This window comes from Macrotis lagotis, chromosome 1 (assembly GCF_037893015.1).
Source record: "Macrotis lagotis isolate mMagLag1 chromosome 1, bilby.v1.9.chrom.fasta, whole genome shotgun sequence".
NCBI lineage: Eukaryota > Metazoa > Chordata > Mammalia > Peramelemorphia > Peramelidae > Macrotis > Macrotis lagotis.
The window spans coordinates 339,014,607-339,035,832 of NC_133658.1; the positions used below are offsets into that span (position 1 = coordinate 339,014,607).

The 21,226-nt window shown below is 35.2% G+C and overlaps 1 protein-coding gene across 3 annotated transcripts in view; it reads left to right on the forward strand.

The window, feature by feature from the left end:
- ASTN2 (astrotactin 2) overlaps positions 1-21,226 on the forward strand; it is a 1,297,121-nt gene that overhangs the window by 1,255,528 nt on the left and 20,367 nt on the right. For all 3 annotated transcript variants that reach the window (XM_074211727.1, XM_074211725.1, XM_074211726.1), the window contains 2 exons: positions 5,119-5,219; positions 6,310-6,493. In XM_074211727.1, the coding sequence (XP_074067828.1) occupies positions 5,119-5,219; positions 6,310-6,493 (285 nt within the window). The remainder of the gene's footprint in view (positions 1-5,118; positions 5,220-6,309; positions 6,494-21,226) is intronic.

Sequence of the window (21,226 nt, forward strand, 5' to 3'; positions counted from 1 at the left end):
ATCAACATTAAGGAATTGAAAGGCCTGGAATGAAATATTCAGAAGAGCAAAGAAGCTTGGAATGTAGCCAAGAATCTACTGTCTGGCAAAGCTGAAACTTCTCTTCCAGGGGAAAAGATGGACATTCAATGAACTGGGAGACTTCCAACATTTCCTGATGAAAAGACCAGAGCTAAATAGAAAATCTGGACATCAAACAGGAGGCTCAAGAGACATATGAAAAGGTTAAAAAGGTGGGGCATAAAGAAAAAATCTGCTATCCAATAAGATGAAAATGGCTATATCCACACTTAGGAGAAAGATTCTCATAACTCTTGAGAATTGTAACTCTACTAGAGAGAATATGTTTAGCCAGAAGTGATGGACATTCATGACTTTTCCCTGAGATTGCTATCCAATAAGATGAAACTGACAATATCCCTACCTGGGAGAAAGACTCTAATAACTCTCAAGATTTGTAACTCCATTAGAGAGAATATACTTAGCCAGAAGTGATGGACACTCATAACTTTTCTGTGACTAGAATAGAATGATTTAAAAACAATACCTCCTTTAAAAGGGGGACAGTAAAAATACAGGAGGATGGAGGAGACTGAATGGGGTAAATCACATTATATTAAGTGGTACAAAAGACCTATTGCAATAGAGGGGAAGAAAGGAGGAGGTTAGAACTACTTGAATCTTCATTTATTCAGACTTGGCTTAGAGTTAACTTACACTCAGATAAGTTAAGAAACTTATCTTACCTTTCAAGTATTAAAAGGGAAAAAGGGAGGGGGATGGGAAGGGGGATAAAAAGGGGAAAAGGGAAAAGGGGAAAGAAAGGGGAGGGGGGTTGATAGAGGAGGGCAAACACACTGAAGGTGGCGATATTTAGAAACAACACAGTGGTAACATTGATAAAGGGAAAAAAAGGGAAAAAATACAAACAGAGGGAAAATAGCATAGAGGGAAATAAAGAGTTAGTAATTATAACTTTGCATGCCAGCAAAGGGACTTCTCTAAATCTCCTTATGACCCATTGTCCAATCCCTTTAACATCTGTGGGTTGAGAAGACTGGAAATTGCTACTGCTGCCACTGAATCAGTCACCTCCAATCCCTGTTCATGGTTTTCTGGAGGTTGGTTTATATGGCCTGCTTCTCTTTCACATTGGTTTTTCTGCTAAGCTAAGTTAGCTTGGACTGGAAAATTATTTCCCTCCATCTTTTTTGTAGGTCCTATCACTCTAGAATTTGATTTATCATTATTTATAGGAATTTTGAAGGATTTGGGGGAGAGCTCAGGCTTATTGTTCTGTCTTAATTTTGCTCCATAATTGTGTTTTCTTTAGTAACTCTACTGATTTCTCTTAACTTACAGGTAAGTAAATAACCCTGCATTACATGGAGCATGTAATATATTGAAGCTAAGGGCATAGCACCAAGATGAAATTAAAAGCATGTGAATCTATTTGAACTGCCAGCAGTTACATTGTTGATGCTTTTGCAAGTCACTTATAAATCCAAAGATTGTTGTTCTTGCTGTGATTGTCAAACTAGGCACCTCAAGCCCTTCAGGAATTCCTGTAGCACTGTCAAACTGGCACTGGGATCATAAGATAATAGGATTTAGAATGACCTGCTAATATTGTTCTATAACTTTAGAGATGAACAAACTAAAGTTCTGAGAAAAAAAAGCTTGTCCAAAGACACACAAGTCAGAGAGTTAAGAAATATTTTGGAAATCATCTTGGTCCATACTAATCCAAAGCACTGATCTTCTCTAAAAGATCCCTGTCATGTGCTCTTGTATCCTCTGCTTGAATAGCAATAGTAACAAGAACCTTGGGATTTTAGAAAGAAGTTTATTCCACTGTCAGGAGAGAGCTCTTTTATTTTAAAGAAGTTCTTCCTTATATAATATTGAAATGACCCACAATGTTACTTCCATTCATTGACAAAATCCATTTTATTCATTCAATTAACATTCATATTATTGGAAAAGATATTAGTCTGAGAGATTTGAGGATAACAAAAACTATAAGACCATCTTGCTTTTAGGATGCATCCAGACAAGACATAATATATATAATATTAATTTTAATATATTAATATAATTTTAATATATCATTTTATGTTTGTATCTACATACAAACATTAAAATTAGGGTACAAAAATATGAAAGTTGCCATAAGGCATTTAGGAGGCAATGTGGCTTATTCGGGCAATGTAATATAAAGGGAAGATGACTAATTTGGAACTTTGTGGATTTCAACCCTCACAAGATAATGAATCTGCCTGAACCCCAGTTTTTGGAGGTATAAAATAAGGAGATTGGATTAGATGACCTCTGAAGAATTTTTTGCTTTGTCTTAAATCTTATGTTTTTAAGTATTAATTTATATAGACACTAAATGGTCCCATTTCACCTGAGAAAGTGAGCATTTAGAAAAGACTATAAAACTTCTAGAGGAAGGCAAGCATCCTGATGAGGGGACTAGAGGTTATCTTATACAAGGAAGAGAAGAAGAATCCAAGGATACTTCTGGTAAAGAGAAGATGTGAGGGAACTACAGACAATATAAAAGATAACTTTAATTTAAGTTTTTGAATGCCTGGTATGTAGAAGAGATGATGGATTTTTTTCTCCTCAGTCATCCATATCAGAGCCAGGAGTGTCAGGTGGAATTTGACAGGTATATTTTATCTCAATTTAAGAAAATAACATTTTCTAAAAATGAGAGCTGCCCCAAAGTAAAGTAGGGAGAGAGAGACAGAGAATGAGTTCCACATCACTTGAGGTCCTCAAATATAGGACTGACTCTTATCAATGAATGAATATTTATCAAGCATGCACTATTTGTTCAGTCCTGTGACCGGCAGTAGGGATACAGATCCAAAGAATGAAAGAACTCCTCATAAGGGTTTTCCATTTTAATAGAATGCTGTAGAGGGGATTCTTCCTAAGTGAGGGATTGGATTATATGATGTCTAAAGTCCTTTCCAACAGATTTGATGAGTCTTTGGATGATATAGACAGCTAGATAACTCAGTGTATGGAGTGCTAGGCCTGGATCCTGGAAGACCTATCTTCAAATCTCATATCAAACACTTATTGGCTGTTTGAACCTAAGCAAGTCACTTAATCTCTGTTGGCCTTGATCCACCAGAGAAGAAAAAGGCAAACCACCCCTTTATCTTTGTCAAGAAAAACCCCCACATACAATATGTCCATAGATCATAAAGAGTTGAAAATAACTGAACAACAAGAACAACAATGAATAATATGACATATTAGCTAGGTTTTCAAGGATTTAGATAAAAGAAGAATTGTTTAGAGAGCTGTAGAAAGGGAAATTAGCTTTTTTTAAAGGACATACCTATTATATATTCTGTTCATAATTATACTAATCTAGATGGTGTATATTGTTCATGTGAGAGATGAAGGTAGGCTAAGTGAGTTTGAGAAGGATAGGAAATGGAACAAGCATTTCTTAAATACCTATTATATGCCAATTTATATACTACATTTTTAAAAAATATTATTTTATTTAAGCCTCACAAGAATCCTAGAAGGAAAATTCTATTATAATTCCCATTTTGATGGTGACAGAATTTAAATGACTTGCTTCCAGGGCCACAGGGTTAGTGAGTGTTTGAAACTGGATTTGAATTCAGGTCTTCCTGACTCGAGGTCCAATCCTCCCTCAATTGCATTACCTAATTGCCTCCAGATTGTAAAGGATTAGGGGCAGCTAGGTGGTGTAGTGGATAAAGCACTGACCCTGGAGTCAGGAGTACCTGGGTTCAAATCCGGTCTCAGACATTTAATAATTACCTAGCTGTGTGGCCTTGGGCAAGCCACCTAACCTTGTTTGCCTTACAAAAAATAAAACCTAAAAAAAAAAAATAAGAACAGATTGTAAAGGATTTTGAAGGCCAAAATAAAAATACCTAAATTAATACTTTAAATATTATTAGAGAACCATTGTCAACTCTTCTACATAGTGGTTTTGTTGCAGTGGTAATTTGTTTTTTGTTTGTTCTTTTTTTCCTAGCGTGATTTGAAAAGGCAACAATCAGAGGTAAAATGATACTGATTTGAGGTGTCATTAAGTTTCATTAAACTTAATTTGACCAAAAAATGATTGTGTGTACTATGTGCAAAATTCTCACAATATCATGACAAAAATGACAGTCTCTCAATTATAGAGTGCTCAAAGAGATTACATTCCAATGGGGATTGTTATGCAGAAGACATAGTAATTATAAGAGGAGAGAGTGTATTAACAATGAGGATCAGGAAAGACTTCATGAAATGAAGTCAACTGACCCATACTGTGAAAGAAGTTTAAGGAGGTTAAAGGAGATAGATTCCTAATTATGAGAATTCACTTGTGCAAAGGTCCAAAGACCAAATGTCATATTTCAGGAAACAGCATAATCTAGTGTCAGTGCAACAGAGAGTATAAGAAGGAAGTAGTAGAAATCAGACTGGGAAGAGAGGTAGGAACTCAATTTGTAAAAGAAATTTATATACCATGATAAGATGTCTGCATATCATCCTAGAAGCAAAAGAAGCTTTTACAATTTTTTAATTGAGGGTGTTACATGAAAACATATGTTTTACAATATCAGTTTCTCTGGAGATGCTAGATTGAGGGGTTGGATACTAGAAACCAAGAATCTAATGAGGAAACTACTGTAATAGTCAAAGCAAGAGGTTATGAGGGTCTGAAAAAAGCATAGAGATTGTAGGAGTGGAGAAAGAGATTTAAAATGACATGATTATTAGCCACTGAAATGGAAATTGAGGGAACAAGCAGAATCAAAGAAGCTCCTAGATTGTAATCCTGAGCAACAAGAAGAAATGCAGTGCCATCCACACAAATTAAGAAGCTTGGGGATGGCATCAATTTGCAGGCCACAGACTTCTTTTCTGGACATGAGTTTGAGAGGCCTATGGGAAATCTAGATGGATATATGCCACAGTCATTTGGTTGATGGCACAGGAGTTCAGGAGAATAATTCAAGTTAGATATATAGATGTCTATAACAGAATTTTTCTCCCTCACATGTCACCTAGAATGTAAGTGATAAGTATATCACAGCTAACTCATACCTGGTTTTCTTTTAGGTTTACTCTCTATGCTGTGGATACAAGAGGCCGACACTCAGAGTTGAGCACTGTTACCCTGAGGACAGCTTGCCCTCTGGTAGATGACAACAAAGCTGAGGGTAGGTGCTGAGCAGAATACCTAGTTCCTTGAAAATATATTACTCTATGACTTCAGTCTTTCCTCTTCCAAAGGGAATCAGTTCATGGTCTGAGAAGACAAAGAGGATTGCTGAGGAGTATGGTTTAGAGGTTAGGAGGCTAGAGCTGGAGTCAGGAAGTCCTGACTTTTTATACTGATAATATGAAGCAAATCATTCTTTATTTACTACTGTTCCTAATTTCATTCTTTGCATTTGTATCCCTCTAACACCTACCACTTGACCAAACATCTAGTTAGTATCTAGGACATATTTCATGAGCACTAGTTTCCTCATCAATAAAATTAACATAACAATAACAGCAGGACCTATTTGTCTTACATAGTTGTTGTCTCAAATAAGATATATTTGATATTTGGTAATGGCAGATTGCTCATCTTTTTTTTATTTTAGATTTTTTTTTTGCAAGGCAAATGGGGTTAAGTGCAAAGCCACACAGCTAGGTAATTATTAAGTGTCTGAGACGGGATTTGAACCCAGGTACTCCTGACTCCAAGGCTGGTGCTTTATCCACTACGCCATCTAGCCACCCCCCAGATTGCCCATCTTAAGTAGATATATTGTTGAGTTGTTTTTCAGTCATGTCCAATTCTTCATGAGCGCATTTAGAATTTTCTTGACAAAGATATTAGAGTGATTAGCAATTTGATTCTCCAGTTCATTTTATAGATGAGGAAACTGAAACAAATAGTGATTTGCTTAGCTAATAAGTATCTGACTCACAAAGACGAGTCTTCCTGACCTCAGTTCTGGTGCTCTAGTTGTCTCTTAAGTAGATATGAGGTTGATAAACATTTCCTAAAACCTAAAAATATTCAGAAATCAACATTTTCCAAATATCCAGATGTAACCTCTGCAAAGAAGTTGATCAAAGTCATTATACAATGTATGCTTTGCTTTACCAAAAGTTTAGTTTATTTATTTGAATCCCTCTGGTCACTGAGTTTTGTTGGGGTTATCTTCACTGTTTTATGTCTTTGAAGGAACCTTTCTGCTCAGCTCCACTTCCCACAGTTCCCTTATAAATCTACCTGTTTTGCCTTCTTTTCAGAGATAGCTGACAAAATCTACAATCTCTACAATGGCTACACCAGTGGCAAGGAGCAACAGACAGCTTACAATACCCTGATGGAAGTGTCAGCCTCCATGCTTTTCCGTGTCCAGCATCATTACAATTCTCATTATGAGAAGTTTGGAGACTTTGTCTGGAGGAGCGAGGATGAGCTGGGACCAAGGTAGGGGTGGGAGTCTGTCATCTCCACTTTTTGGGACAACTAAGGGCTGTCCTGGCAAAACTGTCTAGATCTAGACAGTTTTGGGATAGCATACTATATACTCAAATTGTATTTTGCTCAAAGTGATCACTACCAGATATTTTAAATAGAAAGGGAAAAGGGGAATATATATATATATACATACATATATATATATATATATATATATATATATATATATATATATATATATATGTATGTTAAGAAGGGGCATAATGCTCAATCCTGACCTAGCTACCACATTGCTCAGAGGATAGTTCCTGTAAATATTGGAGCTTTGGGAACACAGTTGACTCCCCATTATCTCTCCCTACATTTCACCTCTAGTTCTAATGCTGACTCCCAATCCAAACCATAGTTAAGAAGCCTCCTCTTCCTGAGTTCAAATCTGCCTCAGACATTTAATAGCTGTGTTATCCTGTTCACCTCAGTTTCCTCATCAGCACAATGAACTGGAGAAGGAAATGACAAACTGCTCCAATATTTTTGCCAAGAAAATCCCAGATGGGGGTCACAAAAAATAAAACACTACTACAAAACAACTAAACAACATATCCTAACTGACCTGGTCAGTTAGGAAGCTCTGGTCTTGTACTTTGGTGTTCCATTTAACCAGTTCCTGAGAGTTTGGCTCTCTGAAATCTACTTGCTACCAATCTAGTTTGACTTTTAATCTCTTGTTTCTTCATAATAGTTCCTCTTTTTCCTCATTAGACATTTTTTGTAACATTTTCATGCTAAAATAAAGTAAGCTAATGGAGAAAAATACTGGATTTAGAGAAAGATATGACTTTGGGCAAATCACTTTACCTCTCTGGGCTTAGTTTCATCATCTATAAAATGGCAACTCTGTAAATTCCCTTCTAGTTCTAAATCCCATGAATAGCTGGCAATGGGCATTCTTCCACTTGCATGTTTGCCTATCTTCTAATTTTTTTGGCCCTTCCCCTGGTAGAGGGGTCAGTAGATAAAGAAAGATAAATAGTAAAACCAGGAGTAATGCTTTTATATTTAACATAAGCTTGTACTGGGTATTTGTGGATGTAACAACTTGTGATTTGATTACAGGCCTTTCATGGTCATTAATAAATGAACTAATGTTTGGATCTCACAAGTATATGTGAATTTCACAAGCTTACTCAACACTTTAGAGGTGCTAAGAGCTATGATCAAGACAGAATTAATGCATAGCTTTGGGAATTGATATTAAACAGAAACATAATTTATAAATTTGTCAGTTTAAAAACATTTGTTGACTTGAGTTTTCTGATTATTCCTCATTGAAAATGGTAAAGATAACAACGTCTCTTCAGTTACTCAGAATCCTCAAAACAACTTTGAAAATCAGGTCAATGTTCATAACTTTACCTTTTAGTTAAATTTAGTTCAGAATTAGTTCAGTTCAATTCAAACAACAAACTTTTTTTTTAAATTATTCCAGTGCTAGGCACTAGAAGTGCGGAGACAAAGCAAAATCTATTTTGTTATGGGTGTGGGGAAAGAGAGAAAGAGGAGGAGACAAAGAAACTCCAGTAAATGAATACAAAACTTATCTAGAGTAAATCAAAGTAATTGCAGAAAGATGGGCTGATCACTAATCAGGGAATCAGGAAGAGCTCGAGTAAGTGACACTAATTACTGAATCACCTGCCCAGAGTTATTCTAGAATCTAAAGCCATTCATTATTTTCACTTATTTTCTTTTTAAATGAAAGTATTTTTAAGAGTGAACCTTTTTTCATCCAGGTAAGAATACTGCTCAAAGGCCCATCCCACTTCAGATCAGCATGGCAGATTTTATCAGCTATTCTTGCCAGGGACTGCCCCCCCTTATGCTCTCTGGAACCCCTCCCCCATTCCTATCCTTTCTTGGGAGTTCATGATATTAATGCTGACCTTAGTACAGAAATCTAATCAATATAACCCATAGAACTCCTGAGCTCAAAAAACCCACTGGTCTCAGCCTTTCCTGTAGCAAAGAGGATTGGCATGCAGAACTATATCAGAATTTTTTTTGTTTTTTCATTAAGCATTTTTTATTATTATGTGCTAAACATTGATGAATGATATTGTCTGTGCCCTAAAAAAACTTTAACATAAAAATGTAAGGCCAAATCCCAGCAGTACTTAGCACCACAGTTCATGATTTAGCCCACCATATCATTCTATCAAATTTCCACTTATCCAAGTTATCAGTGTTTGGAATAAAGCAGGATAATAATGTGGTCAGACCTTGGATAAATTGTGAGGAAGTTAGCCTTTGTCTTTACTGTTCCTACATCTAAGGTTCCCACTAACTTCCTCCTCCCCTACCTCCAAGTCAGTGATTTCATTTTCCCTAGGTCTCTTCAATTGTGAAAAAGAACATTTGACAAACTCATTCAGTTTGAGTTGGTATTCTCTGAATATACTATCCCTCCCAGGAGGTATTTATATTTGAAAGCCAGAACTCAAAGAGAAGACTGTCAGTGTTCAGTGCCTAAAAACCAAAGAAAGTAAATACTAATGGTGAAATTTCAGGCATCAATGAGGATCTGTTTTGAGGTATACACACACACACATACACACACACACCAAACACATACACACAGACAAGACAAGGGTATGAAATGGGGAGGTAGAATCCTCACATTTTGGTGCAGGCTCCTATACATACTGATGAGATGACACATATATGAGATAGATATATATAATTTTATTTTAAGCAATGGATCATATTATTTTGGGAAAGATTTTGGAGACCATCTCTTCCAATCTTCTAATCCTACAAATGAGAAAAGCTAAATCCCAAAAGTTAAGTGATTTTCCCAAGGTCACCCTTTTAACAGAGGCAAGATGTTATCCCAAATGTGTTATTACATTTCCTTCAGGAGCCCTCCATAGATTCTATGAATATTTGGCTCCCTAAAAGGCAAAAGCTGGATCTTGGTCTAACATTATGAAGTCTGTCTTATCGGTATTTGGAACTTATATTATAATTTTTCCCCTCACATGAAAGGGAGATTCATCATGATAAAGGCAGTGAGAAAGGTCAACAGATAGACAGATGGATAGGTTAATAGATAAATATGCTCAGAGTGAAACATCAGATCCACCATCTTAGAAATGACAAGGAAGAAAAAAAAAACATTGCTTTTACTGTGTTTTCCCACATTGCTCATTGGGCACTCAGCAAAAATTTTCCTCAAAGCTAAACCAGAGATCCATTCCTGACTCCAGCTTTACAACTTGTGAGAACAATTTATGATCTTCCAGGACATAAATTTCCGTTTGCTGGGACTGGCCCTCCCACAGAGGCTGACCAAGTTGTAGTTGCTTTGATAACTTGTTAGCCTCCAACTATTGAACCAATGACTCACTCCTCTCCCCCAACTCCCCACTATCACTGTGGCTTCCTCCATCCTTTGTTGTTGTCCCATGGAATCTTTGGCTTCTTTTGTATCTTGATATTTCATTATCTCTTACTAGAGATTGACAATAGAGATTGCTTTCTGACATTGTGGAGAGAATGAGGTAGGTCATGAAAAGGAAATGTCCTATCAGATAGGATTATAGCTTTGGGTCTGGAAGCAACCTTAAAAGGCAATTAGTCCAATCCTTTCTTTACAGATGATAAAACTGAGGTTCATAGGGCTAGTGTCACAGGCTGGATGTAAATCCAGGTCCAACTCTCTATTCACTATGTCACATTAAGGACTATGGAGTGTCAAAGCTAAAAGAGTCTCATAACATGGAACATATATAGATTGTAAGATCTAGAAAACAAAATTAAATTAAAGACAAAAGACCAATGAAAAAATATTAGAACATAAAAATAGCACAGGAAGAAATCCTAGAACTCATTTAGCTCACCCCATATTTGAGAGAGAAGGCTGGAAAGGAACAATGATTTGCTTTTCTCCTCTAACTTAGGCTGAGTTGTTCTGACTGAGTATCCAGCAATGGTTCTATTACACTGCAATAGAGACTGATACAAAATTACCTAGGGAGATTCAGAAAGAATTCATCTATCTGATATTAGTTGGCATGTCGAATAGATCACTGGCCTTGGAATCAGGAGGACAGGGGTTCTAATCCAGCTTCTGACACTTACTAACTGTTTGATCTTGGGCAAGTCTCTTCATCTGGACCACCTCAGATTCAAGGTCCATTACCAGTCATCCTAAGTCATTTGACCACAGTATCCAGATGACTCTGGAGGAAAAAGTGAAGCTGGTGACTTAGCACAGCACCCCTTCACTCAAATCCAATTCACCTGCTTGTCATGACATCACCTCCCTGATGTCATGGTCTTCTTTGAGAACAAAGGACAAGCATTGTCATTAATTAGCTATTACTAAACAGCCTATAAAAAATACTTGACATAAAAGTACACCAAGATAAATAACAATAGTCACATAACTTTTGCTGATAGGGCAGCTAATTGAGGCAGTGGATAGAGTGCCTGAACTGGAGACAGAAAGACCTGAGTTTGAATCAGACTGAGACACTTTCTAGCCGTGTGACCCTGAGCAAGTTATTTAATTCTGTTTGATGCAGTTTTTCTCATCTGTAAAATGAGCAGAAGAAGGGAAGAATAACCATTCTAGTATCTTTGCCAAGCAACCCCCACCAAAAAAGGAGTCACAAAGAGTTGGACATGAATGAAAACAACTAAGTAACAACATAGCATTTGTTTATAAAGTGCTTTCTTCAAGTTCTTTGACGTAAGTAGTCAAAGTACTTTTAATTTTAAAGATGAAGAAAATGAGACTGTCAGCATTCATTTATGAAGCCACTACTATGGGCTAAGCACTGTAACATATACCAGGGACACAACAAAAGGAAAAAGAAAAACCCTGTTCTCTAAGAGCTCACAGCTGAAGGAAGAGACATCAAATGACTTGACCAGTATCACATAGTTCAAAAGTTGCAGAGCCAGGACTCAAACCTAGGTCTCCTAGCTTTCAAGTCCAATGACCCTCTTTTGCATTTTTGTAGTCAATCAAGATGCTCCCAGTTTGACCATTAAAGCTTATTAAATATTAGTGCTTTTCACACTATCCTAAAATAGTTGATTCAAACCAAGGTTAATTCCCTCACCCCAACTCTACTTTCTGTCTGTACTAGACCAATTCAAGAGTAATGTGATTTGGAGGATCTAGGATCATAGTTATTGCTTAAGACATCGGAGATGATTTATAATCTTCATTCATAACAAATTTGTATATTATGAAAATGATTCCACTTTTGTTTCTAGATTAAATCAACCAGTAGGCATTTATTTAGTATTAATACCTTAGTTCCTCATATCTAATTGATTATGTGCCTTACTTTAAATAGCTTACAGAAATACTTAGGACACTGAGAACTTAAACACAGTCATTTTATAGCAGAGAAAAGATTAAAACTCAGATTTTCTAGAGTTCAAGGTCAACTCTCTGTTGCTTGTGCTAAGACTATAACTTGCCTATCTGCAATGGAAGAAGGAGTTTCCTCACCATGAGTTCTCTATACCAAGTAAATCAGAGGTTCAAATATATACCTACAAATGTACATTTGCATATAGATAATAAATGTAATAGCTGTGTGTAGAATAGTGTAGGGGGAACAGAGAAAGGAAATCTTTCTTCTATTAGTACCAGGGCTAAGTGGGATCCTCTAAGAACTACTAAGTTACTTCAAAGGTTATCTCAAGTAATGTTTCCTATACCAGATCTTTCCTGATCCTCTTATTTGCTAGTGAAGTGCCTCTCCCTTGAATTTACTTTGCACTGATTTTGTATATATTTTTATTATATTTGTACAAGTTATCTCTCTCATTGACATAAACTCCCAGAAGGTATTTTTATTTTCTTTGTTTTTTGACTGTCTTACACCTATCATAATTCCTGCCTCATAAGAGGTGCTGAATAAATGATTGTTGATTGGTTGTCTGAGAAATGTCAGGTATATACCAAACTGAGATAGCTAAGATCCAAATTCTGTACTCATAGGATCATAGGCTCTAGAGATAAAAAAAAAAATGTTAGCAATGATCTAGTTCAATGCTTTCCTTTTTTAATAAATGAAGAAACTGACACCACAGTAAATGAAGTCATTTGCCTAATGCAAAACAAGTGATACTGCTAGGATTTGAAAGCGGGTCTTCCTGGGTATCTATCCCTAAAGTCACTCTTTATACTTTCCCGTTTAATCTCTAAAATTAGACTAAGGTGAGAGTAAGCAAAATGCTTTGTAATGGTCAGTGAAGAGACCAGTCTACCTCAAAAAGAATGCTTTATGTGCTTGTGTCAAAGGTTGTATAATCCTGAAAGCTCCAAGTGTCCAATTCCTGCCAGGTCAGATTTTGCTTACACAGTAAGATGTCAGTCCAAGACTAGAAGCCAGTTCTCCTGAGTCTTTTCTAGTTCACATTCCATAATACCACCCTCTCTAGTCCTATGTGTGAAAAATAGGAAATGAAGTGAAAAAAGATGAAGCAGAATTTGAACACATCTTAAAAGCCAAACTGCAGTTGATACCTGATGAGAAAGGAATCAGGGAACTAAACTCAGTTTAAGAAGATTAAATTGATAGCCTACATAATGGAATTGGATGGTAAAAAGCCACAGGCAAGAGGATGAAACAGGAAACTATTACAGAAATCCTGTATGTGAGCTTATGAAGAATTCTATCAGGGAAGCAACTGTGGGAATGGAGTTGAAAGGTTAGATTGAAAAAAGGAGAATGAATGAGAACATTGTGATGGTGAAGCCATAGGAAATGGAGAGGAAGGAATAAAAGATAATTCTAAGATACCTAGGCTGGGAAACTGGGAGTTTGGTTGTGCTCCTGATGGAAACTGGGAAAAGTTAGGAAGGAAAAAAGGAAGTAGTTGGTTTTAGAGAAAGATATAGGTGCAGTTTTAAGTAAGTTAACTATGGGTTGATATCTAAAGGGCAATAGCTCTTAAAGTCTAGACTTTTGGAAACACATATCTAAAGACAAGGGTGGAGATGTGAAGGTTTAACAGTTACCTGAAAAAAGGTCTAGATGAGAGTGGGTTGAGGTCACCAAGAACTTTTAGATGAATTATTTCTCTTTCATTTCAGTGACAGACAGTTTATTAATCACTGGAGATATTAAGGAAGGCAAAGACAGATCTCAAAGAGTTCATAAGTTAATGGGGAAGACAACATCTAAACAACTGTGTACAAACAAGAGAGATACAAGATCAATTGGAGATAATACATTGATAGAAGACACTAGAATTAAGAGGGATTGGGAAGAACTTTCCAGAGAAGATGAGAATTTAGTTAGCACCTGTAGGAAGATATGAAGTACAAATTAAGAGAGAATATTACAGACATGAGGGACAGCTAATGAAAATGGCCAGACTCAGGAGATGGAACAATGAGTCCAGTTTAACTTGATAACAGAATAAATGGGGGAGGGGAGGAGAAAGAGAGAGGGATACAGAACATAAGTAGACTGGGTAAATAGAGCCAAGTTAACAGAGAGGAGCCAGGAAGCTGCCTAAGCTCTCCCTAGTTTCCCTCAGAAAGTCATTAAATCAACCCTCTAAAAGAATTCTGGAGTGATAGAATTCACAAAAAGATAAGAGTGGAACAATTTTATAGCCCAAGATAACTTAGAAGGACTTCAATATAGGTCTATCTCACTTGAATAAAAGGGAAGTACAGACTAGCATGTACAGTGTCAGCCTTGCCAGTAGACTTTTAGCAATAGTAAAGATTAGCAACTGAGGTCTTTAGGTCTTCACTTAGCAGGTTAGTGGCACAGCAAATCAGTTGTGTGGTCTACAGTCCCAGCAAAACAGGCAAACCACCAGCCCCAGAACCCAAGATAAAACAGCTTGGATTTTTTAGGTGCTTGTGTCAAAGGTTTATAATCCTGAAAGCTCCAATTGTCCGATTACTGCCAGGTCATATTTTGCTTACACAGTAAGATAATGTCAGTCCAAGACTAGAAATCAGTTCTCCTGAGTCTTGTCCAGTTCGTGCTCCATAATACCACCCTCTCTAGTCTAGGCCAGGCTACCCTAGTACAGTGGACAAGCCACCAGACCCAGAAGCCCCAAGACAGAAAACCAATGACCAGCTCCCTGTACCCCACAGTGCAAGAAGTTTGGGACAGTGCTCCCTATTCCCCAGGAGGAGAGCTTAACTTTTAAAATAAATCATAAAATGGGAAAAGAACCTTAACCATAGAAAGTTACTGTGACAACAGGGAACATCAAAACACAAACTCAAAAGAGGACAATAATGTCAAAATGCCAACACGAAAAGCATCAAAGGAGAATTTGAATTGATCTCAAGCCCAAAAAGTCCTCTTGGAGGAGTTCAAAATAGATTTAGGAAAAAAACTGGGGAAAGAAATGAGAGTTATACAAGAGGATTATGAAAAAAATCAAAAGCTTGGAAAAGGAAACAAAAATTTACCGACGAAAACAACTTCTTTAAAAGTAGAATTGACTAAATACAATAGAAAATGTAAAAATTTAAATAAAGAAAATGATTCCCTAAAAATTAGAATTGGCAAAATGGAAGTTAATAACTCTATAAGAGATGAAGAATCATTCAAACAAAATAAAAAGAATGAAAAAAGAAGAAAATTTATATTATCTCACTGAAAAAACAATTGACCTGAAAATTAGATCCAGGAGAGTTTAAAAATGATTGTTCAAGAAATTAGCAAGAAAATCTTCTCTGAATATTAGAACCAGAGGATAAGTTAATCATTGAAAGAATCCACCTATCATCACCTGAGAAAGATCCCAAAATGAAAACACCAAGAGATATTGAAGCAAAATTCCAGAACTATCAGGTCAAGGAAAAAATAGTGCAAATGTCCAGGAAGAAGCATTCAAATATTAAGAAACCACACACTTACACAGGACTTAGCAGTTTTGACATTTAATGTTTGGGGGGTCTGAAATATAATATTCTGGAAGACGAACCTGGATTACAATCAAGAATTAACTACCAGGGTGGCTAGGTGGCACAGTGGATAAAAGCACTGGCCCTGGAGTACCTGGATTCAAATCTGGTCTCAGACACTTAATAATTACCTAGCTGTGTGGCCTTGGGCAAGCCACTTAACCCCATTGCCTAGCAAAAACCTAAAAAAAAAAAAATTAACTACCAAGCAACATTCACCATAATATTTAAGGGTAAATGATGGACTTTCAAACTCTTCTGATGAAAAGACCAGAGTTGATCTCAAAATTTAATCTTCCAATACAAGAGAAGCATAAAAAGGTAAACAAGAAAGAAAAAAAAACCAAAATACCTTGACATTCAATAAAGTTAAAATGTTTAGATCCCTAAACCAGAAGATACCTCTCAAGAACTGTATCTTTATTAGGCCACTTAGAAAACATATACTTAGAAGGTATAAATGTAAGTTTACTTTGATGTGATTATAAAAAAAATTAAGGAGTTAAAAAAAGATTATACTAGGAGAAGAGGAAAGGGGGCAGAAGGGAGTAATTATATCACATGAAGAGGCTTGAAGGAAAGATTGCAGTAAAGGAAAAAAGGGAGGGATGAGCATTGTTTGAAACTTATTCTCATTGGATTTAGCTCAAAGAGGGAATCACATACATACTCAATTGAGTAAAGAAATCTATCTTGGTAAGGGAAAGTAGGAAAGGAAAAGAAAAAGAAAATGAGAGAGGGTTGAAAAAGAGAGAGTAGATTGTGGGAAATGGTGGTCAAAAGCAAAATACTGATGAGTAGAGAAGAGTGAAAGGAGAGAAAGAGAAAAATATAAACGGGGGAAAACAGGATGTAGAAAATACTCAGTAATAATAACTAGGAGTGATTTGTCCTATAAAAATGGAAGCAGAGTGAATTAAAATCAATAGTGTTATAATATATTATTTAAAAGAAACAAATTTGAGCAGAGAGAGTTAAGGTCAAAAAATTGCTAGAGCAGAATGTATTATGCTTCAGCAGTTTAAAAAAATCAGTGGCAGCAATTCTGATCTCAGACAAAACAAAAATATATCCAATTAAAATAGATAAGAAAAGAGATGACAACTTGCTAAAAGGTACTGTAGGCAATGATGTAATATCAATTCTAAACATATATGCATCAAGTTGTATAGCATCCAAATTATTTGAAAAGTTGGGACAGCTAGGTGGTACAGTGAAGACCTGAGTTCAAATCTGACCTCAGTCACTTAATAATTACCTAGCTTTGTGACTTGGGCGAGCTACTTAATCCCATTGCTTTGCAAAAAAAACAAAAAAAAGAGCAAATTATTTGAAAAGTTAAATGAGTTACAAGCAATAGAAAATTCCATTGGTGGGAGACCTCAATCTCCCCTTCTTAGAACTAGATAATAGAACCACAATAATAATAGGAAAGAAGTTAAGGAGATGAGTAGAATTTTAGAAAGGTTCGATAAGATAGACTCCTGAAGAAAACTGAATGTGGACAGAAAGAAATACACCATTTTTCTCAGTGGTATATGGTCCCTATACAAAAATTGACTCTGTATTAGAGCATAAAATCTGACAATTAAACACAAAAAAAGCATCCTTTTCCAATCATGAAACAGTAAAAATTGTATGTAATAAGGGGCCATGGAAAGATAAATTAAAAGTGAATTGAGGGGCAGTTAGGTGGTGCAGTGGATAGAGCACCAGCCCTGGAGTCAGGAGTACCTGAGTTCAAATCCGGTCTCAGACACTTAATAATTACCTAGCTGTGTGGACTTGAGCAAGCCACTTGACCCTATTTGCTTGGCAAAAACCTAAAAAAAGTGAATAGGAAACTAAATAATCCAATTCTAAAGAATGAATGGATCAAACATCAAATCATGGAAATAATCAATAATTTCATCAAAAAGATTGACAATAGTGAGAAAGCATATCAAAATTCACAGGATGTAGCCAAAGAAAAACTTTGGGGAAATTTTATATCTTTAAATTCTTATATGAATAAAATAAAAAAGCAGGTAAATGAAGTGGGTGTGCAACTAAAAATGCTAGAAAAAGAACAACTTAAAACCAATTAAACAGCAAATTAGAAACTGTGAAACTCAAAGGGGAGCTTAATAAAATTAAAACTAAGAAAATGATTGAACAAATAAATACAATTAAGAGCTAGTTTTATTTAAAAAGGGATAGTTAAAACTTGGTTGATTTTATTTTTATAAAAGAAGGAAGAAAACCAAAATACCACTGTCAAAAATGGGAAAAGGTGAATTCACCACCAAAGGAGAGAAAATTAAAGCAATAATAAGTCTCTGTCTTGTACAATTGTATTACAATAAATCTGACAATCTAAGTGAAATGGTTAAATATTTACAAAAATGATAAATTGTTCAGATTAACAAGAGAAAATAAAATGTTTAACCCCGTTTTAGAAAAATAAATTAAACAAATCATCAATGAGCTGCCTAAGAAAAAATCTCAAGTGTCAGATGAATTTACAAGTAAATTCTATCAAACATTTAAGGAACAATTAATTCCAGTATTATATAAACTGCATGGAAAAAATAAGTGTAGGTGTCCCAACAAATACCTTTAATGAGACAAATATGGTACCAACATCTAAAGCAAGAAAAGCCAAAGCAGAAAAAGAAAATTAGAGAAAAATTTCCCTAATGTATCCGGAAGCACAAAATTTAAATAAAACATGAACAAAGAGATTACAGCAATTTATTACCAAGATAATACATTGGTTCAATATTAGGAAGGCTATTAACATAATTGACCATATTAATAATAAAACCAAAAGAAATTTCAATAGCTGCAGAAAAATACCTTTTGATAAAATACAATATCTATTCATATTAAAAACACTAGAAAACATAGGAATAAATGGAACTTTCCTTAAAATGGTAAGTAATATCTAGCTAGAAACATCAGCAAGCATAGTCTATAAGGGGGATAAGCAAGAAGTCTTCCCAATAAGATGAAAAAAGGATATTAATTGTCACCATTATCATTCAATATTGTGCTAGAAGTTTTAGCTTCAACAAAAAGAGAAGAAAAAGAAATTGAAGGAATTAAAATGAGCAACGAGGAGAAAAACTATCACTTTTTGCAGATGATAAGGTGTTGTACTTAGAAAATCCTAGAAAATCAGCTAAAAAAGTCTTGAAATAATTAATAATTTTAGCAAAGTTGCAGAATATAAAAATAAACCCACATAAATCATCATCATTTCTATATATTACTATATTGCTATATATTAATAACAAAGCTCAGTAGCAAGAGATAGAAAGAGAAATTACATTTAAAATAGTTGTAGACAATCTAAAATTTTTAGGAATCTACAAACTCAGAAACTATACGAACACAATTACAAAATATTTCACAAAAATAAAATCAGATCTAACAACTGGGAATGGGCAATAGCTCATGGGGACACTGAGCAAATATGTTGAAAATGATAATTCTACCTAATTAATTTACTTATTCAATGTCATACAAATCAAATTATCAAAATAATTTTATAGATCTAGGAAAAAAGTAAGAAAATTCATCTGGAAGAACAAATCTCCAGGATCATGTGACTTTACAAATGAATTTTACCAAACATATAAAGAACAATTAATTCCAATACTATCTAAACTATTTGCAAAAATAGGTGGAGTCCTACAAATATTACCAAAAATGCAAAGTTAGACAGCCATTCCAGATCTAGAACTATATTATAAAGCATTAATCATCAAAATTATTTGACACTGACTAAGAAATAAAGTCATGGATCAATGGAATGAATTAGGAAAACAAGACACAGTAGTAATCTTGAGTATGCCAAAGATCCAGCTCCTGGGGTAAGAATTCAATATTTGAGAAAAACTGCTAGGAAAACTAAAAAATCATATGACATAACTAGACATAGACTATCATATCACATCATGGGTCAAAATGGGTAGATGATTCAGACATAAAGGGTGATACCATAAGCAAATCAGGAGAGGAAGGGATAGGCTATCTGTTATGACCAAACAAGAGATAAAGCAAACATTATGAAATATAAAGTGAATCATTTAGTCGCATTCAATTAAAAAGAGTTCGCACAACAAATATTGCAATCAAGATTAGAATGAAAGCAAAAAGCTAGGAAACAATTTTTGCAGCCAGTATTTCTGATAAAGGACTCATTTCTTAAATATTTAAAGAACTTAATCAAATTTATAAGAATCAAAGTAATTGCCCAATTGATAAATGGTCAAAGGATATGAACAGGCAGTTTTCAGATGAAGAAATTAAAGCTATCTATTGTCATATGAAAAAATACTCTAAATCATTATTTCTTAGAGAAATACAAATTAAAATAACCCAAGATAGCACATTACACTTATCAGATTGGCTAATGTGACTGAAAAGGAAAGTAATAAGTATTAGAAAAGATGTGAGAAAATTGAAACACTAATGTATTGGTAGTAGATTGTGAATTGATCCAACCATTCTGTTTTGTCTTTTTTGTTTGTTTTTTTAAAAGGCAATGGGGTTAAGTGATCTGCCCAAGGTCACACAGCTAGGTAATTATTAAGTTTCTGAGGTCTGATTTGAACTCAGGTCCTCCTGAATCCTGGGCCAGTACTCTATCCACTGTGCCACCTAGCTGCCCCTGATCCAGCCATTCTGGAGAGAAATTTGAAACTATGACCAAAGGGCTAAAATCTGTGCATATCCTTTGATTTAGTAATATCACCATTAAATCTGTATCCCAAAGACATCATATAAAAAGAGAAAAGTAGCCCTTTTATATCATGGCAAAGGATTGGAAATTGAGGGAATGCCCACCTATTGGGGAATGACTGTACAAGTTTTAATATATAAATGGAATGTGATTCTATTATACTATAAGAAGTTATAAGTAGCTGGATTTCAGAAAAACCTGGAAAGATTTATAAGAATTGATGCTGAGTGAAGTGAGCAGAACCAGGAAAACATTGTACATGGAAACACTGTGTGATGATCAGCTATGATGGGCTTAGCTCTTCTCAATAATACAACTATCCAAGACAATTCTGAAAGACTCATGAAAAAAGAAATGCTATCCACATCCAAAGGGAAAAACAAAACAAAACTATAGAATCTAAATGCAGATCAAAGAACACTCTTTTCACTGTTTTTGGTTTTTATCTTTTGTGACTTTTCCTTATTGTTCTTTTGTTTTTCTTTCACAACATGACTAATAAATGAATGTTTCCATGCTTACATGTGTACAACCTTTATAGATTGCTTTCCATCTTCTGTGAGTGGGGGAGGGGCAGAAAGGGAGAAAGAAAACCTTGGAACTCAAAATAAAAATGAATATAATTGGAAAAAATACTATTTACCAAAAAAAGGACTAGAAAGGTGAGAAGGCAAATTATGTTTCATTTTGATTTGTTAAAAAATCATTTCATTAATGTCTCACCAAAAAGCACTCTAAACTCCCACTGTTTTTCAATGATTGCATTACTATTTACCAGCTACTTGGGAGTCACTGGTATAATGGAAAGTAAATTGGATTATGACTCAGGAGATTTAGGTTCCACTCTCTTTTTTGTCATTACCTTACTCTATGATTTTTGAGAAAGTCACTTTACCAATCAGATCTATCAATTTCTTTCTTCCAAAGTCCTACAACCCACAAGCATATGTGAAAAAAAAATAGAAAATGTTGTCAAGGATACAGATATTATTGACCTTGTGACATGAAGCCACCTCTGCCTCATCACTGGGTGATTTCTGCTCAA